At 35.9% G+C, this 22924-nt stretch overlaps 1 protein-coding gene across 4 annotated transcripts in view; it reads right to left on the bottom strand.

Moving 5' to 3' along the window:
- CUL2 (cullin 2) overlaps positions 1 to 22924 on the bottom strand; it is a 51919-nt gene that overhangs the window by 8426 nt on the left and 20569 nt on the right. For 3 of the 4 annotated variants that reach the window (XM_030491648.1, XM_030491639.1, XM_030491667.1), the window contains 14 exons: positions 20085 to 20167; positions 17190 to 17276; positions 14014 to 14110; positions 13809 to 13919; positions 12442 to 12604; positions 11072 to 11196; positions 9330 to 9437; positions 8079 to 8138; positions 7576 to 7704; positions 7384 to 7470; positions 6864 to 7016; positions 6397 to 6474; positions 4365 to 4431; positions 2963 to 3165 (listed from right to left, as the gene is read on the bottom strand). In XM_030491648.1, coding sequence (XP_030347508.1) covers positions 2963 to 3165; positions 4365 to 4431; positions 6397 to 6474; positions 6864 to 7016; positions 7384 to 7470; positions 7576 to 7704; positions 8079 to 8138; positions 9330 to 9437; positions 11072 to 11196; positions 12442 to 12604; positions 13809 to 13919; positions 14014 to 14110; positions 17190 to 17276; positions 20085 to 20167 — 1551 coding nt within the window. The remainder of the gene's footprint in view (positions 1 to 2962; positions 3166 to 4364; positions 4432 to 6396; positions 6475 to 6863; positions 7017 to 7383; positions 7471 to 7575; positions 7705 to 8078; positions 8139 to 9329; positions 9438 to 11071; positions 11197 to 12441; positions 12605 to 13808; positions 13920 to 14013; positions 14111 to 17189; positions 17277 to 20084; positions 20168 to 22924) is intronic. The other variant, XM_030491658.1, reaches the window with a different exon arrangement.

Below are 22924 nucleotides of genomic sequence, written 5' to 3'. Positions count from 1 at the left end.
AAATTCTAAAATGCCACTTGAACCAGGTCAGTTTTTTAAGCTACGGTTTAACTAACCTAGAAATCAAGTCTATTTTAACTATAAAGAACTCTGACATATGTGAATTTTGTTAAACAATATGATTAAAGCAATTTCTGTTTTAATACTTCAACAGCTTAGTTGCATTCGGTTTCCATTTAAACTCATTTTCTTCCTGCAAAGAAAGTAGGATTTGCATTTATTTACAGCAGAACCTCAAGAGAGAGCTGTTGCTTTCATAACTATTACTAATGTTGCCTTCCAGAACTTAAAGAAAAACATCTAAGCATTTTATTATGTTATAGCAGATACAGTTGATAAACTGCAACTTGTACAGTTCTGCACCTATCTCTACATTTCTATTTCTTTTTCCTATCTCAACTCTTTTCCACATGTAAAAGTCCAATTCTTTCAATAAATGGCAACTATTCCCTGAAGCCCAAACAGCTTTACATTCAACCAATCTTTGCAGTTTCCAAGCAAGAATCTCTACCAAGTGTCCTGGTTTCAGCTGTAGCAGTTATTTTTTTCCTCCTTCCTAGTAGCTGGTGCAGTGCTGGGTTTTGGCTTTAGTCTGACAACAATGATAACACACTGATGTTTTAGTTGTCGCTAAGTAATGCTTACGCTGACCAAGGACTTTTCAGTCTCATGCTCCACCAGTGACAAGGGGCACAAGAAGCCGGTAGGAAGCAGAGACAGGACACCTGACCCAAAGTAGCCAAAGCGGTATTCCATACCACAGCACGTCATGCCCAGTATATGAACTGGGGGGAGTCACCTGGAAGGCCCAGATCGCTGCTCGGGTTGGGCTGGGTATCGGTTGGCGAGCAATTGTATTGGGCATCACTTGTGTTTATTGTTTTCTTTTCCTTTTCCCCTTTCAGTTTTCTATTCTCTCCCCATGTTGTTTCCCTTATCATTAGTGGTAGTAGGTTTATATTATACTTTAGTTACTGGACTGTTCTTATCTTAACCCATGGGGTTTATATTCTTTCGATTCTCCTCATCCTGACTGGGGGAGGGGGGAAGGGAGGATGTGAGCGAATGGCTGTGTGGTGCTGAGTTACTGGCTGGCCTTAAACCACGACAAGTAAATCCAGTTTCCAGCAGAATAAAGTTAGTGGTCTTCTCAGACTCTGGAATCTTGCCAAAACTCAAGTGCAAATACTTTAGTAAACACAGTCAATATTTATCTAAATATATATTCAAACCAATATTAATTCTAATTTTATATTCTGTATTATAATATTTTATAATATCCAAGCATGGTACAGAAAATTTAACATGAGAGGGCAAAGATCAACAGCTTTAAAAAAAACACAAACCAACATTAATTTTAGCATTTTTCTGCTGACATGGTTGAATATAAACCAAAATAAATTGTGGTGTGCATGAACTCAAAAAGCATGACTCTAATGTTTTCTTTTCTTTTCCCTCTTTTGGAAAAAAAAACCCAAAAAAACCAAAAAACCAAAACCAAAAAAACAACCACCAACCAAAAGCAAACTACAACATCTAATAAACTGTACTTTTCTGTGTGGCTCAGATACAGGTAAAGAGAAGTTAGCATATTTAATTTCACTGCTTAAGCCACTGAAGTTCACTGGCTTATTCAGCAAGTAAGCTGATAGACTGTCTACAGATCTGCTTTCACATTGCTGGACAGAGTGCAAAGCAAACAGAATTAGCAGAGATTTTTGAATACAATAGCCTGGAAGTTAAAGAACCAGAAAATGCAGTGGTAAACACTAAAAGGTAAAAGTATTGGAAAGCCATGCCATTCACGCTTCAATGACATAAGCTTAAAGAAACTTTTACAACAGACATAAATAAATGCAAAGCCTTTAAATAATGGGCAACTTTCTAAGATTATGAAAAAACCTCACTGTTTTCTGTAATAGCTCCCAGTTCTATATTTCACCCATGGTTTAACAGACATCTTCCCAGCCACTGTTCCAACCTGAGCTCATTTCTAGATATTGGAAGCCTGTCCTATGCTTCAGCCAAGCATCAGATCTTCCTTGTGATCTCACTTTTCATTTTCTAATATTTTCCTGGTTAAAAAAAAAAGCAGCTATCAGAGCAGCTTTGGATTTCTTCTCGTAAGTGAACAGCTTATCTCAGCTTCTTCTGCCTGATGCTGTCTGGGTAACATGCATGCTGGGCTAGCTGGAAACTCATGCTAAAATTTGTGGCATGCGCGGGCACTTCCGCAGCGTTTCTTACATGACAGACATGTGTGCCCTCCGCTGTATGAGAAAAAGGGTAAGTGGTTTCATGTAGGTCATACAGAAGCATGAGGCAGAGCCAGAAACAGAACCTGTATCAACCATTGCCTTAACCACAAACAAAGCTCAGATATTACTGGAATTCCATGAAACTCATGGGATGAGTTTGGCAAATTGCAGCAAAAATCCTCTCACACAAACCCTCCTTTCTCTCTTTCCTCCTCCTTCCTCCCCCTGTTAATCTGTCAGCACAGAAGAACATGGTTGCCATTTACTTTCAGTCTCTTAATCCCACAGCATTTTTTTTTTAGGATGTCTCTAAGACTCTTTGGTTCACTACTCAGGCTCCTTTCCATGATGCAGTACAACTTTGAAAGTGGTGTATTCAAAGAGTATTCCCCTCCAACAGCAGTGAGTTTAAAGCCATACGGATGAAATGCAACAGAAACAATTACCACTCCTAGAATTATTACCTTTTCAGCATACCATGCTGTCACAGGCATAGAAAACCTACATGTTACAGGTAAGTCTACTTCCTCATAAATACAGATTTATAATTGTTCATAAGGATGTACATAAGGATCAATAATACAGTTTAGGAAAAAAAAAGCAAACAATAGATTCTTTTATACTAAAAAAACCCCCCAAAAACCAACCTCAACAAGTATTAGAATCACAAGATCGAAAAGTTTAAACTTTTCATTACTGCATACCTTGTCTGAGTCATGGTTGATCATTTTGACATCAAGCAAGGATTTGATGGTTTTTGTCAGTTCCTTCTCATTCATTTGTGTACTGTCCTGAAGCTCCTTGTAACTGACAGTTTCACTGTTGTTGAAGGCAAGCAACACTGCCATTTGGTATGTTGTGACCATGGCTACATAAGGTTTGCACAAATAATTCATTTTTACTTCACCTGTAATGATACAAATAGTATTTTATAAACTGATGGAATGTGCTGAAAAGTCATCTGAAGCCCAACTATGAGAGCTCCTCCTACATTTCCAAACATTCAATTCACACCTAAGTATGCACTGAACACTTAGAATGGGACAATGCAAACTGATGTTGTGAATTCAGATGTATAGAATGTGGTCTGTAACAAAAACTCCTCTTTTTTTATGAATACTAGAACAAAAGTGTTTTCAATAAAAAAAGAAACCTACAGTGTTGAATTTTAATAATGCAATATAATTTACAGTAGAGAAAAAAAAAGGAAATTCCAAATAGCCTCAACACATCAACTTCAATTAGTAATAGCTTACACAGAATCACAGAATAGTGATTACACAGAAGTTGTTCCAACCTAAGATTTAAAACAAAATAAAAGACGTGTCCACTACATTTTTCTCCCACAATATTCTTATATTATGTCCATTCCTAAAAAAAAGAAAAAAAGAAAAACAGAAAAAGCAAAAAGCTCTGAAGAAATCTGCCTGAAAGCAGATTTATATTTTCTGTGTGAAGGTGAGTGTGAGTTAATAGCAAACTTCTATTCTCAGAACTAAATTTTCATTACATTATATGGTTGTATGCTATCCTGGTTTTCTCCTTCATGTAATATGTTGTGGTGATCAGTCGTTAAAACCTGATATTGAAAGCACCTGAAATAAAATATAATTGACTGATACTTACTAAACTAAGCTACAATTTTATATATCTCTTCTATGATGTTTTTAAACACGTATTTCTATATAGCAAATATAAACATAACTAAATATATATGTACTTTACTTACATATCTGAGTAAAATAGCATAATATGCATTCTTAAAATTATTTAATATTCAGCTAAAGGACATCTGATGCTACAGAAAACAATTCCAAGGCAATTATTATTAACTCAGCAGTTTTTCAGTAGTGTTTTGTAGTTAAGAATGTACAATTCTAGTTTTACTTGGACTTAATAAATCACAGATTACATATGCAAGTTTACAAAAAAACAAATTTTGGAAATACTAAGCAGCAAATAATAATTTCTAATGCAAAATAAGTCAGTTGACTTTATATGCAACATAATGTTCCAATTCCAAAGTCTGCTGCCATTTGAAAGGGACTTTTAACAAACAACTGCCACCTGTATTGAGCGTAAGTTTAGCAAAGCACTTATTTTTACCTGTACAAAGATAATGTAACCAAGTAAGCTTCCTTCCACTAAAATGCTGACTGTAAAATAATTCAAACTGCAAAACAAAATGAACTTCAATTAGTCACACATATAACTACTTACAACAGCTTATTATCACACTACCACCCAAGGGAAGAAATACTGGTTTTATGTTCACCATACTGGATGCAAACATTGCAGATCAATTCTTGACAGCATTTTCCTTTAGAAGATGGGTGATGACTAAACATCAGTCATTTACTGAAATGCTCAAACATATTAACATATCACTTGATCACTAAATCAAAAAGATTGTTGACACACTCATACTTTCAAAGTATAAAATACTGTAGTTAAACAGTGTTCCAAGAAGTATCAACTCTCCTGAACTTCAAAGAATTTCTAAGAGGTTTTAGCAATCAATCTTGTAGGGTTTTATTATTCTGTTCCTTCCAACTCCACTTAAAAACAAGTGTATTTTTATTTTTTCACCTTGGTGAAATCATTCTATATTCCATGGCTTTGATATCTTATTTAAAATCAATCCAGAAATTCCTGTGTACACATCAATTTGGTTTACTCTGATTTGGTCTGGCAAATTGAACATTGAAGAAAAATCCAAAAAGGGGGACTTCTGACCTCCTGAAAATTCAGGTGTTTCTCCACCCACAAGCTTACATAGTATGAAAACAAGTATTTGTATACCATTCAAATAAATCCACATTTACAGGAAGCTCCAGTAGTCTTGGAGCCTGAAAAAGCTGCTGAACAATTTGCCCAGATACAGAGGTGCTTTCCAGTGCAACTGCAAAATATTTTTTTCCTCTTTGTATATCGTGGCCAGAATACTGAGAGAACTCTCTCTTCATGGGTCAAATGATCAAATTTGACAGCAGACAGACATTGTCAATTTTTCAAAGACTCCCTAAGGTCATGTTCTGTTTCCTTAGGGAATTAGAAGTATAATTTAGAGCATTAATTCTAGATAGGCGACACATGAATTGCTCCTTTAAACAAACAGTAAAGTTAGGCAAACAACCCAGACTCTGAGCTGCTTCTGGTATGCAAGTCTGTAACAATTTTCCAACTGAGGCATGACTGACAATGCTCCTACTTTAAGCTCACAAAGAACAGCAAAATACAATCAATCACCTTCTGTGGGTCCCACAGTATGGCTTGGAAAACATTATATTGCTAAAACCAAGTGCCACTTAATACAGTGGAAATAAAAGCAGAATAAATAATTCGAATATTTAGTAGCAATGCATTAAAAAGCTCCTTCACTGCAGAAACAGACATTTCTCATTCTAATTTACATTAGAGATCAATTTCAGTTATAAAAACTGCTTTAAAAATCTGTTATATCAAATAATATAAATTTTTAATTACCTAAAATGTATTTCACTATTGAATACACTTCAGCAAAGATCAACACACATTCTGTATTTTAACACAAACATTGCAGAAGTAACATTTAGAGCACAATAACGAAAAGTAATAAAATATTCCACCTCCACAAAGCAGTAATCATCACATAAAAAGAGAACATTTGGCCAAAGTAAAACCTTTACTACTTTCAGAATTTGTGACATTAGCTTTAAAGAAGTTTTGCACAAAGCTCAATTTTGAATGGCTCCTACGAAATACAAGACAAGAAACCAGTATCTGCATTTTCATCTGCTATTAAATCTGTTCCAATTTAGTATTAGAAACAAAATCTTCTTTCACCTAAATATTAGGAATTGGTTTCAAAAGTAAGAATCAACCAGTTCATTTGATTGTATTTAATAGTATCTCCCTCAACAATCATGAAGTGTAGAAGACAGATGTGAAAAATAAAGAAAAGCTATGCAAATACATACATAAATTCAGTGTATCATTTGGACGACCCTTCCAGACTTCATATGGACTGGAAACAAGATAGCCACGATTTACAAACAAAATGAAGCAGTTCAGGTTTTTCTCTGTTAGACTGATGATCTTTTATTTAGAGTTATTTTACATTTTCCACATGTTTACAAGAAGCCTCCTACTAACCTACCATCTGTACACTTTTTTCCAGTTCCTGAGGAATTGCAAACGTAGAAGAAGGAGCCTGAGTTAGAGGCCATGCACCAGCCTAAAGGTACCAGGAAAAATAAAAGTATTAACATTTCCATACAATATATACACTACAAAAAAAATAACACTAGTAAACAGTTCTATAGTATATGTTATGGCATAGGACTATCAATTTACACCAGAATTTTTACTGCTCATTATGCGTGCCCCACTGAGGTATTAATTCAAGACAAGAACACAAGGCATTTTATGTCATTACTCTTTAGTGTACCATTGGGTTGATTCTAATAAGAAACACTAGGAAAATTAATTATGCCACAAAAATCACAAAGTGTCAGTTTCCATAAGAGAAGTATAGAAGTATATTTCATGGAAAATGGTTCACTTGTTATCAAAATATAAAAATTAAGTACAAATAACTCAATAGTAATAAACATACATTAGTACCTGTAGAACGTATATCTGAAAACTAATTCCCAAATCTATAATCGTGTCCTGGTTTTTGATAAAGTTGTTGAATTTATTGTTGAGATCAGCACTAACACTCATGTCTGTATACATTCGATGGAGCTTGCTGGTAAATTCATAACCGCAGGCTTGCTGTGAAGAAACATTGTAACAGGTTTTACACTGAAAACTGTTCAGTTTGGCTTTCTATACACTTATGTGAACAACTTTATAAAATCGAAAGATAGAGATAGTTTATGAAGGTCCTTGGTACTTCTTTAAACATAACTATCAATTATTTGAACACACTTAAAAATACCTGAAACCTCATAAAAATCTCAAATGCCTTGCTGATACTTAGCTGTATATCTTTCACAGACTACTAAGAAATTAATTTTTCCTTTCAGCTATTGGAAACAAGATCTATTAACTGCTCAATTATCTCTGGCACCCTCTGCTGCTTCCTCTCAACATTACATGCTGCTACGTTAGTTTATTCTGCATTAGAATATTACATTACCTTTAGTTTGTTAATCATGGCTTCTTCAGAATCCATGGACATAGACAAACCATGAATTAATCTTTTTGCCAACATTCTGGCATAGAACTAGATAAAAAGAAATCAGACATGAAGATTTTTAAAATCATAACCACATTCTTCAAGTATACTTTAAATGTAACATTTTAATGTTTATTGAGTATTAAACGTTACCTTTTGGAATACATCTTTGTCATCAATGTATTTGAAAACAGTAATGAAACTTGTAAGTTTGTCTTCTACTTCATTCTCTGTCATTCCCTTTGCTGATTTCTTCAACAAGTTGTCACAGTACTTGGCCAGCTCAAGTTAAAAAAAAGAAAAAACAAACACAAACCTACTTGTCAAGCCTGAGAAGAAATGTATGCCAAGGTATTCCAAGCTTTACACAACAGTTAAAACATGAAGTAAGTCACAGTCTACAGCCTCATGTTCTATTACAAGGGCTGTATTCATAGAACAATACATACTACAACCACAGAAAATACAAATTCTGTACCAAAAATTACAACTGCACCAATTCCGCACACCCACAAGTGTGTGCGTGTTAATTATTCCTTACTACTGAAATACACACCTGAGGTTAACTAGCGTGAGAAATGGATACTCGTGATGGACTCTATGCCAATCCATTTGACAGTATTAAAATGTATTACTTTCCACTATGTATCACTTACCAACTCAGGTGCTTTGCAGATCGACTTGGGCTCCCTATAGTTAACTACTGATGTCAAAGCCTATATAGAAAGACAGAGAAAAGAGGGGGGGGAAAAAAAAAAAAAAGAAAGAAATGAAGAATTGATGTATTCAAGGGAAAAGTACATTCCATATGTGCCAGCAAATGTCGTTGGCAATCTCATGTTACTCCACCTTCTGGTACATGACATTAATTGCAATTGAGATGCAAAACTATTAGGGTACTGAAGTAAGTATTTGTTTTAAAATAATAAACAATTATCTTCTCAAAATCACAAATACAGATGGATAACCACTATTGATATTATTACTGGCGTCTTCATCACCATGTCTTTCCAGACCGACCTTGGCTGAAAATTATCAAATCTTAGACTATGACCCTACCTACAAACTCCAATTACTGTAAACACCACAAAGGAACAATGAAATGTATGCACGCATCCTTAGACAGGAAATTATAGGTAGGAAAGTAAGTGCACTTGCTAGGAAAAAGATGCAAGGATATATGGGAAAGAGTGGAAAATGAAATAAATGGATTAGATACAATGTATGTTTTTTTAAGGAGGAGCCACTCAATCCCTCAAAATAATAATAGTTATTATTAGGCATGCTATGCAGATGATAATAACAATTAGAAGTGTTATATTAAATACCTTCATGGGTATGCATTTCACAGAAAAGAGCAGCAAGCCTCTTTCCCTAAACAGGCTTACTTAACTTCAAGTGCAGACCTCTCCTGGAAGAAGTTATACTACTGTGATAGTGACTGAAGTAATGTAAGTCTCCAGATATTCTTTGTAGTCAACTTGAAAAGTCTGAACAAAGCCTCTATGTAAGTAATACTAACAGCATTCAGACTTAGAACATTATGGCAGCAAGTAAATTCAAGTTCAAACGCATGGAAGTGTTATCAAACTGGCCAAAACACTCAGTTTGTCTATTTATTACCAGCACTTACATTTACATTAAAAGGTTCAGCTCCATTTCTGTGTTTTGAATTATGATGAAAAGAAAGGTCTTTTGTTCAGAACATATTTAAGTATTAAAGTGGTTTCCTTTGTACATATTTTTTCCCCTAACACTGGCTTGTCTTTTGTTCCATTAAATTTCAAAACTAGAAAAACTGCATTAGAACTCCATGTTTGAACATGTGTTGATGCCCTGAAGAATTTTGGTTAGGCTAAAACAGGGTCCCACATTTTGTTTTCCAATGTTTTTTTTATGTAATTTACCTTGTCAAGGGCACTCATAAAGTGCTGATCACCATTCAAAACAGTGTTGATGAGTTGAACAAATTTACTATGTACTTCCAAAACTGACTCCACAAACTGAGTTGGCATCTAAAAAAGGTAGAGAAAACAGAAAGCAAGTTAATGTGAAAAGTATTATCTACACACAAATATATCTACATTAGTTGTACATTTTTTCCTAATTATTTCTTTTGATAAAAGTAAAATCATAGTGATTAAGCATTTGAGAGGATTGATTCTGCATTGTCCTCTTACACTATGTGATTGAGCACGTTTTGGAAATAGTCTACGGCTCTTTAGTATAGACATTTGAGTCTATACTGTTCTCATGCTGCCTAATCTTTGCCATCATACCCCAAAATCCTTTTATTAGCCCTTTCAAAAATCATTAACACTAACATGTAACTAATGAGTCTGTGATTCTGTGAAATACAGCAATCAAGCCAAAAAGCTTCTGAAATAAGTAAACTGCTGCTTCTCCTACACACTAACTTCAGAGTCCGAAAATCTGGATGAACCCTTTGAATTTTCTTATGTAGGATAGTTACCGATCAAATTTAGTGTGTCACATTTCAGCATAACCTTTTGTATAAAAATGACCAATATGACTCAGAGAAGCCCCTATGCAGACAAGCTGGCAGGCAGCAAACCAACAGGGTGCAATGCACTGGCTGTATCACATGACTGCCCAAGTGCATTCTCAGGTCACACCTGAAAAATGTTTTGGTGACGAAGTACTTAATCCACACAGTGCAGCAAGTATTTCATATTTTAAATTTATCTACATAAGGCTATGAATCTGCATTGCCCTTATGGCTCTGCATTCATTTCCCTATGTAGATACTTTTAGTTTGAAAGAATAAACTCAATAAACTTACAAATCATTTGAAAGCAAAATATACTACTGAAGACTTCAGCCCATTTTCAGTATGCACACAGGAGTCACGGAAGAGTAAGAACTCCTGTGCACTCAATAAAAGAGTGAATTTACAACAGTTTGTATCTATTTATTATTATAGACAAAAACACTGGGCGGCTAAAGTCAGCATCTGAAAGTGAGCACAGATCTAGACAGCAAGATGTACACATGTACAAACATAATGCCAGATGAAAGCTTGTTTGTTTCTGAGCAGCAATGCTGGAGGAACAAAAATGGAATAGAGTAATTTAAATACATATGAACTGAAAAAAGTGTAACACGCTTTAGTAAAATAATTAAGCTACAGTATTTTCAGAAATTACATGAAAATATGAGACTAAAAAGCTATTAGTGAAAAACACCAAACTGAAACGAGGAAATGATGTCAAGTCTTTATAAATAACATGTAATTAAACTAAAAGGAATCATTGGTTCCTAACATACCAGAACAGCAAATGCCACTGACTTAGAGAAATTCAGGGAAAAAAAAAAAAAACCAAAACAAAAACCAACATACACAGAACAAAAGGACCTACTTGCCATGAGAGCATTAAACAAACAACAGTGAGATATCTCTAGCTGTAGTTGCTTCTGGTTAGATCGCAACAACCAACTCCCAGGATAGGTATGTGTCGCACAGCTAAGCGTGCTGATTAGAAGTTACAATTTATCCATCATGTTCCAAACCAATTTCATATAGATAAAATTAAAAAAATCAAAACAGAATAGACTAAAAAGAAAAGGGTAAACATTTCATCAGGAATGTTAATCAAACAGATCATTTCAGCTGCCTGAGGAAACTCACATTTTCCTGAGAAAGATTGCTGGTTGCTCTAAGGCCCTCATCATGGATATGGTTTTGTAGTTCCTGAATCATATGAGGTAAACCACTTGACACAGCACGAAGTAGAGTATACATATTTGCCATGTCTGTAACAGAGATACATTTTTACAGTATATGCTTAGAAACACTAAAAATCAACACTTAATATAGTACCATCATTTCACATAGAACTTTCCAAAGACTGAAACAAGACCAACTGTCCTGAAAAAAAAAGAAAAAAAAAAAAAAAAGGGAAAAAAAAGGAAGGAAAAAAAAAAGGGGAAAAAAAAGGAAAAGAAAAAAGGAAAAAAAATGAACATACACTGGATCACTGATAGAAGCAAAAAGGGAAATAGTAGCGCTAATATCAGTATCTACTGAGTACTGCCATTGTGACAACCTCACTCGTCCAATTCTGCTTACTTAGGAGAAACTTCAAGAGGAGTGGGGTAGCATGGAAAAGTATTGTGCCAGATTATTTTAATCCTTGGCTTCCCTAAATCTCCCTTAGCAGCAGCTGACTATAATTAATTTAGGTAACTTCTTGACATTTTGTTTTCCTCCAGTGGTGTGGCTTGAAATTTTTCTCAGGTTAGAAAAGCTGTAAATAAGCAACTGCTTTTTTTATGATTTTTTTTTTTTTTTTTTAAGGATCCAAGCTCTGATCTAATTTGCCAAACTCTCTGGAAACTGAACACTATTATTGGAAACAAATTGAGTTTGACTGTGAAAAATAACTTGTTTCACACAATGGATACCATCTTCCATGCAAGAATAAGCATTCTTTCAAGGATAAAAGGCATGTAGTCATCAAGAAGCAAATTTTTTTTTAGTCAGGCAGGGAATATAACTATAAGAGCATCTCCTTTTGTAAAAAGGAACTGGGAAGAAAGGTCACAAAAGATTTAGGACAATAAAAAGTGGCTATGAAAAGAAGCCAAAAGATTTTATAATCGTGACTGATTATGATGATGAAGAATCTGTAAAGACAGAGCCATTGTTTTACAAATGAAGACACAAGCATAAAATATGATCAATCCTACAGGACACAGGACTTCAATGTGTTTTTAAGCCAACTAAGACAAGGAAAGAGAAAGAGTATCGGCCGAAAGAAGGGTTGTTAACAGTAAAAAGAAGGTATTGATTAGGTATTTGGAAGAATGAGAATGTATTATATGGTAAAAGAAAAATGTCACTCAGGCTTTAACTGGGCTTTCTACACAAGTAACAGTACTAGTACTAGTTGAAAATGCTTCAGCACACCGAAGGTCACTGCATAAAGATAGCAAAAAGCAATGCTAAAAGAAGAAAACAAAAACCATTTCACACTTTTTGTGACCATTGAGACTTACCACTTCTTTTCTCTTGTCTGATAATATTGTGACATTCTGCATGTAGAAACTGCAAGTGATCAGCTACCATTCTCTGTTGGCATTCATGAATTACTTTGCCATATGAGCTGGGATGCAAGTATTTCCGACACCGCATTTCTTCATCTTTTAATCTACCTAAAACCTACAAAAAAGTTTGTAAACTGAGAGCTGATGAAAGACTAACAACCCATATAGAACCATGAATATACAGCAATACACGTACGTAGAATGATCACACAAATAAGTAACGCACTTTAAAGAAGAACTTGTCCAGGATGCTGAAAAATTAAATTTGCTCTTTTGAATCAGGCTGTCTAACACAGCACTCAGTAGTTCTCAAAACTTCTTTTTCCCTTCAACTTTGTCCTTCCCAGTTTCTCCTAACACACTTCCTACTCCTCCTGAGAAAGTTTTACCACAACACCTAATTATATGATTGTAAGAGTCACTTCACTGTTCCAAACTCAAGTGCTTGTATGTAAACATCTACTCAAAAGGTGTAGGAGTCCACCTGAGCTATTAATAAAAGCTTTCTTCATATCTTCAATGAAGGAAATAGGCATTAACATAAAAAAAGTCATATGAATATCGACATAAAAGTACTTATATCCAGTGAAGGTGAGGGAAGCCTAGGGAGAGAAGGGCAGCTGCTAATGACAGATAAACTGAATCTGCATTTCTTTTGGTTTAGCTGAAGTCTTAGCCTGTTCCTGAATTTCACCTCAGGTGTGCAACTATTAGCTTATGTTCTTTGTGGTTGAAAGCAATCTCACAGCCTTCTCTTCTTATCTTGTTAGTGTGGACAGCACAGCACTGAGGACTGACTCCTAGTCTTGCATTAATCTTTGCTTTCACGAGCAAGGTATAAGAATTACAAGCAATTTAACCACAACCTGACTTCATACACCACAAAGCGAAACAAAAGAAAATCCACCTCAGAGTATGTAATTTTTAACAATGCTCTATAACAACTCTATCATGTAATTTTCTCTAACCATTATATTGCTAGAACTCATGCTACTACAAACAGAAGGAAAACAAGGAAGTGAGGAAACAATACTCATCAACCTGATACATGCTTTGGGTTTTGCTTTGGTTTTGTTTTTTTTTTTACTTTTCATGATATTGATTTATAATTTATTCTGAAATATTTTAAAACTGACAGTCCATCCATAGGCAAGGTTTGTAGTTTATACTCAGGTTAACCATGCCACTAAAAAGTACAGTTTAAACTGCATGAAAGCATACAACAAAGAACTATGGGAACTGTATAGGAAAACATGTATAATCAGTAAGTTGATAACATTAGATTTTAGTTATTGCATGTGTACAGAAGAATCTCTTACCTTCTCCATGTATTGTGAGCAATTTGACTCTTGCAATAAATTTGAAGCTTCTTGTTTATAATACTCCCCTGTTTCATTCAGAAAAGGACACTCAAAAATTTCCTGATAAAACTAAAAGGGAGATTTTTTTTTTTTAAAGGACAAATAATGCATATACTAGGTTAAAATTCAAAATTAAAAACATAAATCAGAAATTTATATCTACCTTTAGGGGGAATTTTTTCTTATACTGTTCAACATGAACAAAGGAGTTAATAACCCCATGGATTACTTTCTGGTTTGGGTCTTCTCCACAGCGATCACTGAAATAGGTAAAGCGAACACTCATGAGAATGCGGGTATCTAGTGCAACTTATCTGATAGCCAAATGAAATAAAATTGGATGAACGCATTTTTCCAGTAAATTCCTCTGCTTAAATTGGCAAAATTGAAGAAGATTAATCTTAAAAGAAAAAGCACTCATTTTTCTCCTATACATCTAAATTGTTGAGATAGCAATTCATAAACTGTTCAAAAGCATTTGCAGGTCATGAAATTTCCAAGTCTTTGCTCTGGATAGAAGTATTCCAAATGACATACTCTAAGCAAGTACTTTAAAAGTTACATTAAGTTCTATCTTGTATTTGTAGCATTTATAAAATAGACTACCTTCACACTCCTGCCCCTGCCAAAAAAAAACCAAACCAACCAACCAATAATAATTTTTGCCAGCATCACAGCAAGCAGCATGCTATTTTGTTTTCTGAATATCTACTATTCAACACATAGTTGTCAAGTGGAACAAATAACGTACTTGGAGCATCATCGCAATTGTTAATCATACATTTGAAAAGGAAAACCTTACATTTTTCAGTCAAGTTCTTAGCTTCAAATGAGCAAGTTCAAGTCAAGAAAATATTATCTTTAGTCTCATTCAGTTGAAAACAAAAGTAATCAAAACAAGTGTTTCGCATACTAAAACCATTAGTGTTCATTCCTTTGCAAAGACAGGAAATAATCGACCCGGACTTAGAGCAGCAGCAGCAGCGACTTACTTAAAACATGACCACCTTTCACATACACTTTACAAAGAAGTAAAAAATACTCCTTAGCTCCTCAGGTGTTAAGTAATACTAAAATATGATTTACAAAGGTGTATTTACACTTAAGCATCAGCAGTTATAATTTCAAAGGTTTTCCTTTTTAAAATACATATGTACACATATATACATGTATATAGAATAAGAACTTTAATTTTACCCAGATTGCACTGAAAAGACAAAATGAGTTCTCTGTTAGAAACTTATGTTGATATAGGAAAGTCATTTATATGAATGATTTAAAAAAATTGAAAGGAAAAAAAAAAGGTAAAGCCAGCAAAAATGCTTCACACCCAAACATTACCATATACCCATCTAGGCTGGGGTGGAATGGGGGAGAAATAATTTTGCAAATTTTATTCATTTTGGTTTGGAATTGATAAAACCTCTAGAGAATGCCCAAGAGCATGAGCTAGGGAGGTTTACCAGGACAGCCACACCAGCAGTTAGCATATTACACACACCAGAACATAGTCATGTGTTCACAACACTGTTAATAATGTGCATTGCTTTTAAATACTACTGTATACTCATGATGGGTGGAAAAACCTAGCACTCTAAACAGATCAGAAGCAGTTACTGTATGGTTTACACGGCTGGTCACCTGTTACAAATGAGCTGACCTAATGGGTAACTGCTTTAGAGGGGATGGTCTGATTTCCCCCAGGGGGACAGGAAGGTTTCCTGTGGTTCTGGTAGCTGAACCAATGGACTAAATCTGGGTTTACGTACATATAATCACACCCTGCACTCTTGCCAATGTCCCTCTGCTGGGTCTGGTTATACAACGGCAGAGGCAGCAGCATGCCACAGAAGGTAAGAACTGAAATACCACAGCAGGGCCAGGACTCAGCTCCACCCTGGGAGGCCCAGGAGCACATTCAGCTGCAGGATGCATGCAGCTGGTGAACACAGCAGGATGTCCTTGAGTGTGGAAAGCCAAGTAAACAAAAGTTCAGCATATTACAAAGCTTGACAGCTCTGTCAAGAGACAGTCCAGTCCACCTGGGGTTGGGATATATGTATATGGGGGTTTGGATGTAGAAAGATACTGGTGACACAAACACAAGAAGCATTACTGTAATAACAGATGAAGACCCAGATCCCCTCTGCCTGGTCCACAGGCCACTTCACAGACTTTCCCCCTGCAGATGCAGGAGGAAAGAGGGCAGCAAAGGTCTGGCCCAGCGGATTCAAAGGTCAACGTACCATTAGAAAAAAATCTTTAAAAGTGAAGGAGGTAGATGCTCCATGGAAAAGCTGCAAGGGGGGAGACAGGCTTTCCAACCAGAGATCTAATAGCATGAAGGCAATAAATGAGAAGAAACACAGTATGGAACGAGCTTTGCCTGCTCTGGCAGCATCTTCAGGGTTTGTGGGTTGTTTTGTTGTTGGTTTTTTTTTTTTTACACCAATGGTACTCTGCTCCCAAGAATTTGTAATGTAAATGGCTAGTTTCAACAAAATTTGAAAGAAGTTTTGAGAGCAATTTTCATTCAAGTTGTAGCAGTAAAAGCATCCACCAAACTAAAAGGAGAGAAATAACTGATCCTGCCAAGGTGGAAGTCTATTAAAGGTATATATTCTTTCTTGGCAGTAGTGAGCAAGCCAATTTGGATGCATACAGCTATGGAGCAGCTGCACGCAGTTTGCGGCAGGGATGTCACAGATCATCTTGAGAGGGTAGAAGGGAGGGATGATGTTTGGTGCGGAATCTGGACAAACAGATAAAACACTAGAAATGCAAGTTTCCCTAAGCTGAATGATGATGATGAGGTTTTTTTTCAAAAGAAATGGAGAAAGCTACAAAACACAAAGTCAAGAAAGTTGTGCTGGTTTATATTAACTCCACCTTGTTCCTATCTCAAGAATAAAGCTAACAGTCGAAATTTAACATGTATTGCAGTGCACTGCTATAGCCCCCATAGAACCTATTTAAAAGTACAATAATAAATACTGTACTCATTAAAAGAAGGTTCCACCATTGAAAAGAACTGCTCTGCTGTGTCAGCCCAATGGCCTATTGAGACCAACTAACTATAGAATTTACTGTGAACTGAAGAGCCTGTTTCAAACACTTTATAAAAAGCTAACTTCCAATACCTTTCCTTTCAAACAAATAGTGTAAATAATGTATCAGCTTAGACAGGAACAGGTTCAGTTAGTTAGGACGTGTTAGTTTATCTTTAGTAAAGAAGCCTCTCCTGGTTAGTCTGTACTAAGCACTCATGTCATTTGAGATAGCACCTGAATAATTTCCAAATTATTTCTGTTTAAGAATTTCATAGATGAATTTTCTCACAATTCAAGATCTTGACGGCTTCCTGTTGTGTTGAAACAAAAATGCGTAAGTTGAGATTCAGCTTGCCTTGTAGGAGGAGTGCTTGGGCTAGAGGGAGGGGGAAGAAAGTGTGTTATATTCAGAACTCTGTATTAAGAGGAGTGCAGTCAGACAAGACAGGCTTAAAGGATTTAACAGTTCTCTGTTGTTCAAAGGGGCTAATTCTGCTCCCTTTTTCTCAGCCAGAGCCCTCTCTCTCTTGCACTGCTTTAGCACTCATCTAGTTCTTTGCTCAACTGACTCACCATGCCAATCTGGGAGAAATAATACTCAAGACAGTTTCCAGTCATATTAGCAGTTGAGCTGGTTCACTAAGGGACTAGATGAGCACCAAATTCAGCACAAGAAAGGCAGAAGAGCACAGCCTGCTCCTTTTTGGCATCAGCAAACTCTTAGATCAGTTTAGCCATCTTGTTCAGCTGAACCACAAGTCACTACTTGTATTTACTTATTTTTATGTACCAAGAAAGTTTGATTTATTTTATTCCATTGTAATGTATAGTGTATTGCACAAGTTTATAGCTTCTAAAAAGTTGATATGCTCAAGATTTGTCAGAAGTTGTCTTTTTAAAATACTTCTTAAATACATTGATAAATAAAACCCGAAAGCAAAGTTTGTGGCTCTGCTCCCTCTACCTTTTCCAGTACAGTAATAAACATACTTCTATATGCAACCAGTTGACTACGATGTTGGTTATCAATTCTACATATCATTACATACTATGAAAAAATCTTCTGGTCATAAGGAGTTCAACTGTCCCATCTATTTAAGGTTTGGTTTTTTGGTCGGTTTTTTTTTTTTTTTTAAACATTTTTACAAACTACACCATGCACACACTTAAGTACTACACTTCAGAAGGCATCTACTCGAGAAGTTTAAGTATATAGATGTATTAGTAATTTTATTAAATTTAGGTAATATTCTTCCCATGCATATTCTTGCACCTCCGCCAGATGTAACTTATCAATACTCATCTCTTCAAAGACCTTGTTTAATTCCTGAATTGCTGAACTCAATGTTACAATACGTTTAACAGTCATTTGCAGCAGTGTCTTCAAAATTGCCTCTTACAAACTCTATTGACCAGTAGAATCACAGCAAAGAACAGCAACAAGCCCATACACCCATTACCTGCAAAGGCCATCCTCAGAGTACCAATAGCAAGCCCTACATTTCATGACGCTAGGAAGAACAGCTATTATAAGTTCTGTCTCATATAATTTGTTGCATGATATGCAGATCACAGTGGCTAGAACAAACTCAATATGAATTGTTAGATGTGTATTTTGAGAAACAGAGTTGAATTAACTTCTTTGAGATCACACAGAAGAATCCTTAATAACCAAGGGTGGTGGTGGGGGATGGAATCCAGACTCACGTTTTATTTAAAACTTTCCAAATGGTTTAATAACAAATAAAGTCAATTTCTTACACTCTAAAGATCTAATGCTCCACAGAGCCAGTAACAGTCTTGATCTAAATACCCTTCTGAGATCTGCAGTCAGCCTCAAGGTAAATACATACCATTACTTTTAAGAGGCATCAGATGTCTGTTGAAAAAGGCTTTAACACAGATTTCTACTCCCACCCACCAATGAAATATACAGATTGACTAAAATGAGTCTCCAGTGTCACTGTGCTTGATGTACCAAAGCAGCATTTTCTTCACCATGTATTAGAGATTCTTCATTTAATAAAAATAAATTGTTATAGTAAACATCTGGATAAATCAGTATTAGCATTCGTTACAAAGCAAATATGAGTCAACAACTACAAGCAAATAAATACTTTCTGGCTTCAGAAATACCATCAGACAGAGATATCATGTCAGTTACTTTGTCTTACTCATGTCTTCTGATTCAGGAAGGAAAAATAAAATTGTAGTAATAAAATCAGTTCTTGAATGTCTTATAAATACAGCTTTTTTTCTGACCAAGTGCATGTCAAGGAACCTCAGTCAGCCAAATTGCCTTGCTCAAATTACCTACATTAGTCTGGTCACCTGAGTCAGGCATGCAATCACTCAAAAAGACTCCAGCCATTAGGCAACTCCACAGCTACTCTGAGCAACAGTAAAAGTGTAGAAACTGATGGAACTTACAACTACACACAAGGTCTATAGTATATTTCAAAATTTCCATTTATTCATAAATAAAAAGATCCTTGAATAGTTAAATAGCATAAGAGTTTTAAATCAAACCATACAAAGCCCCAAGCCCTGTAACTACCAGGGTCTTTGCTTTAAAGTAACAGAAGTCTTCAGAAATAAAATAGTAAATTCCCTCCAAGCGCAAAAAAATTATTTCAATTTCATTCCAGTAAAGTACCAACAATGTTAAGTGAAGTCACTCATCTGAACCACAGAAACACAGAAGCTTAAGTCTTCTTGGCAGATAAGCAAGAATCATTTTGGGTCCCATGCCAAGCAACATAGCTTTTCTAGCTTTGGCAAATTTTTCTCCAAGTCCTGATCCTTAGGTTTACTAACAGCACAGAATCCATAAGCAGTCAGCACAGGTGGAGAAAACAGCAAAAGGCATCCTATGGTACCTGAAGAACTATTCTAACTACTTCTCAATTTCATCGATTAGAAGGGTTGCTGAAACATTAAAGATCACTACCCTTAGATTACAGCAAATTAACTATTTTCAGAGTCTTCTTCTACACATGCAAACCACAGATATGTAGCTATAATGAGAAAAGCTGATAGAACATCATCATCGGGCGAGGAGTTATCTTTGAAAAACAAACAAACAAAAACATAAAAGAATTTGTTCAAAGTCCCCAGGCTTTTCAAAGTAAAAAAGTGCAATAACCCCACATTGTGTAAAAGTGAAAAACAGACAAGTACTCACTTTTTTATTTCTCGGAGGAGCATTCGGATAAGGATAGCCTGTAGTGGCTCAATCATTAATTTTCTCCACATATCAAGAGCTAGCTGTCAGGAGACAACGCAAGTTTACATCAACAAAAAATGCCAATAAACACCCTCAAAAAACCCCAAACCCAAACCAAAGATGATATAACTCTCATTCAGGATATCAAAAATTAAATTGTTAGATATCCTCTTCTTTCTCATTTCTAAATTATTTTGTTTGCCTCACACACGCAATTTGCAATATATTATTTTAGCATTTTTCTTCTAGAACATCTGAGTGCATTTGGATGAAGATCGCACAGATCGGTACATTAGCAGCATCAGACAGAATTTCTAGTCAGGCAGTGTCTGAATGCATGCTTCCCAATCTGCATTATTCCTATGCATCTAATAGGACTGATTCACTTATTCCTTGATTCCACTCTACCAAGGATTATCAAATGCACATAAGGACCATAAGCAAATTGGTTATGAGGACAGGTTTTGAGTGTGCATATAAACAAAACATCTGCACAGTAATAGGTAAGTAACATGCCTTTCTACCTGAAGTGTTTGAATGTGTGCAGACACCACTATTTCTAAAAATGATAGCAAAATACACCTCAGCTGCCAAAAGGGAGGGTCTCTTAGCCGATTTGTTAGAGGTCAGAGTAGAAGATATAGAACTCCTATATCCAACAGAGAGCATCTCCAAACTAAGATGCATACACCTTAGGCAAAGTGCTGCAAGCTAATATTTGACTTTCATGGAATTCAAATCACTTTCATATTAGGGATAGGTCACCTCACCAATCAAATGGACCGAAATATCTCAAACTTTTGTGGTTGAAGTAATTGCTTCCAAAACATACCATTTTTGAAAATACAACTGCAATCGTTCAAAGGAGTTTTTACACTTAAGTTAAAAACAGATTTAAAGCCCAAAGGAGATAATGTGGTCCCTCATATGGGGCGAATACCCACACATGTCTGAGACCTATAAAAAAAACCTACCAGTGAATAGTAGACTGGGAAAAAGTGAAATTACCAAAACCAGTAATGACAGAGGGAATATTACTGCTAAGAAAGCTTTGACACAACTAACAGAACCTCAGCTGTAAAGATGAAAATATTGATCAGGTATGTCTTAAGTGAAAGTAGGCATCTATCTATTAACTAGATATCCAAGCTGATCCACCTTGTGAAATGAATCTTTCTTTCGAAGAGCAGACAAATGAACTTGCTCTATCACAGCTATCCAGCACCCATGCTGTAATACAGTGTAAAGAAGTCTGGGAGGTAAAGCTGACCCAACTGCAGCAGCAGGTTCCAAGAAGAGCTAAAAGTCTGTGTACAAATCAAAAAAGGAGTGATTTTCACTGTCTTGCCTTGTGGACAGCACCAGCAGAACAGTTAGAGGAAAACAGTTTCCCTAAGACAGGAATTCATCCAAACAATGCTGAAATAAAACAGTTCTGGAGAAAACCCCAAAAAACAACAAACCACGAAACCAAACCAACACACCACCACACAAACAAACAAACAAAAAGGACTGATGTGTCTTGTGACCATGAGGTAAAGGGGACTGCCTCAGGTAACTCTCTTTTGCAGCGTGGTCTCTGAAATGCAGTCTCTAGCATCATGGTCCCTCTCAATTACGAGAGGGATCAATGTGAAACAGCTTCAAGCTGCCAACTGGAATTTTCTTGTCAAATAAACTACAGACAGGTCAACCCAGCAACTTGATGTACTAGTTCAAGAGACTTTTCCTCCTTGAAGAGAGGGACTGATCTTACTTCTCAACCTAGATTGACAATAAAGCACATGACAGTTTCTTCCATTTTCCAGAATCTGGTTTGGGGAGTTGGGGGGCAGGTGAGGGTGCGGGATTAGAAAGCCCATCTTAACTACCTTCTAGATCAGGGCTCTCAGAGTCATTGAAAACTCAGAAGTCCAAAATCGGTGATAGGAGCCCAACTCAGAAAAGCAGCACCCTTCACCATGCATTCGTAACAGAGACACAAAAAAAATTAAATCTCTTGCAAGCACTGACACACTACTTTCATCAACTGATCTCATCCTGTATTTTTCCTAATACAACAATTACTGAGTGTCTGGAATGCTTATCAGGATGCTAAACTGTTTGACGCCATGCCCATATACATCACATACACAACTCGGGCGTCTTGTACATACCTACCATTACACACCCCAGAAAAACTAAGCAAGCATGTACTTGTTTAAGATTACTGAAAAGCTCACGAGGTTTTATTAACAGACAGGAGTGATGCTGGGACACAAGCTTCAGTACATAGAGAGTACAGTTCTGCTTCTACAAACACTGGGCATTATTTCTTGCTGAAATAACTTCATGCTGAGACCAAAGAGACTCATATATAAAAGAAACATGTTTGCTGTTGGGTAGATAAAGGACAAATCATCTCAGTCATCTAAAGAGGGATAAATAATAATTCCATTATTTCAACTGTTCATCGCTTTATAAAGACCTTTATCAAAGCTGCTAGTGCAATCCAAAGAATAAAACATAGAAACCTAAACAGAAACCGTTATGAAAGAGAAAATGCTTTCAAAACAAAGACTTGATAAACTTGGTGAGTGCCTTGCAGGTTAAGAAATGTGAACTACTTTTATTTCTGGGGCAATGAATTCACCAAAACCAGTGCTGCAATTCAATGCATTAAACTACTTGAGTGTAGCACTCAAGCCTCCATGCCTTTTCTGGGCAAAGGAGTAACTGCCATAAACCTAATCTTACACCAGTAATGAAGAGAGATTATCTTTACACTCTCAAGATCCAAAATTCACCTCCCACTACTA

The sequence above is a fragment of the Strigops habroptila genome, chromosome 1 (assembly GCF_004027225.2).
Source record: "Strigops habroptila isolate Jane chromosome 1, bStrHab1.2.pri, whole genome shotgun sequence".
NCBI lineage: Eukaryota > Metazoa > Chordata > Aves > Psittaciformes > Psittacidae > Strigops > Strigops habroptila.
Note: the sequence above shows the minus strand (reverse complement) of the source record. Positions and strands in the feature narration are given on the sequence as shown.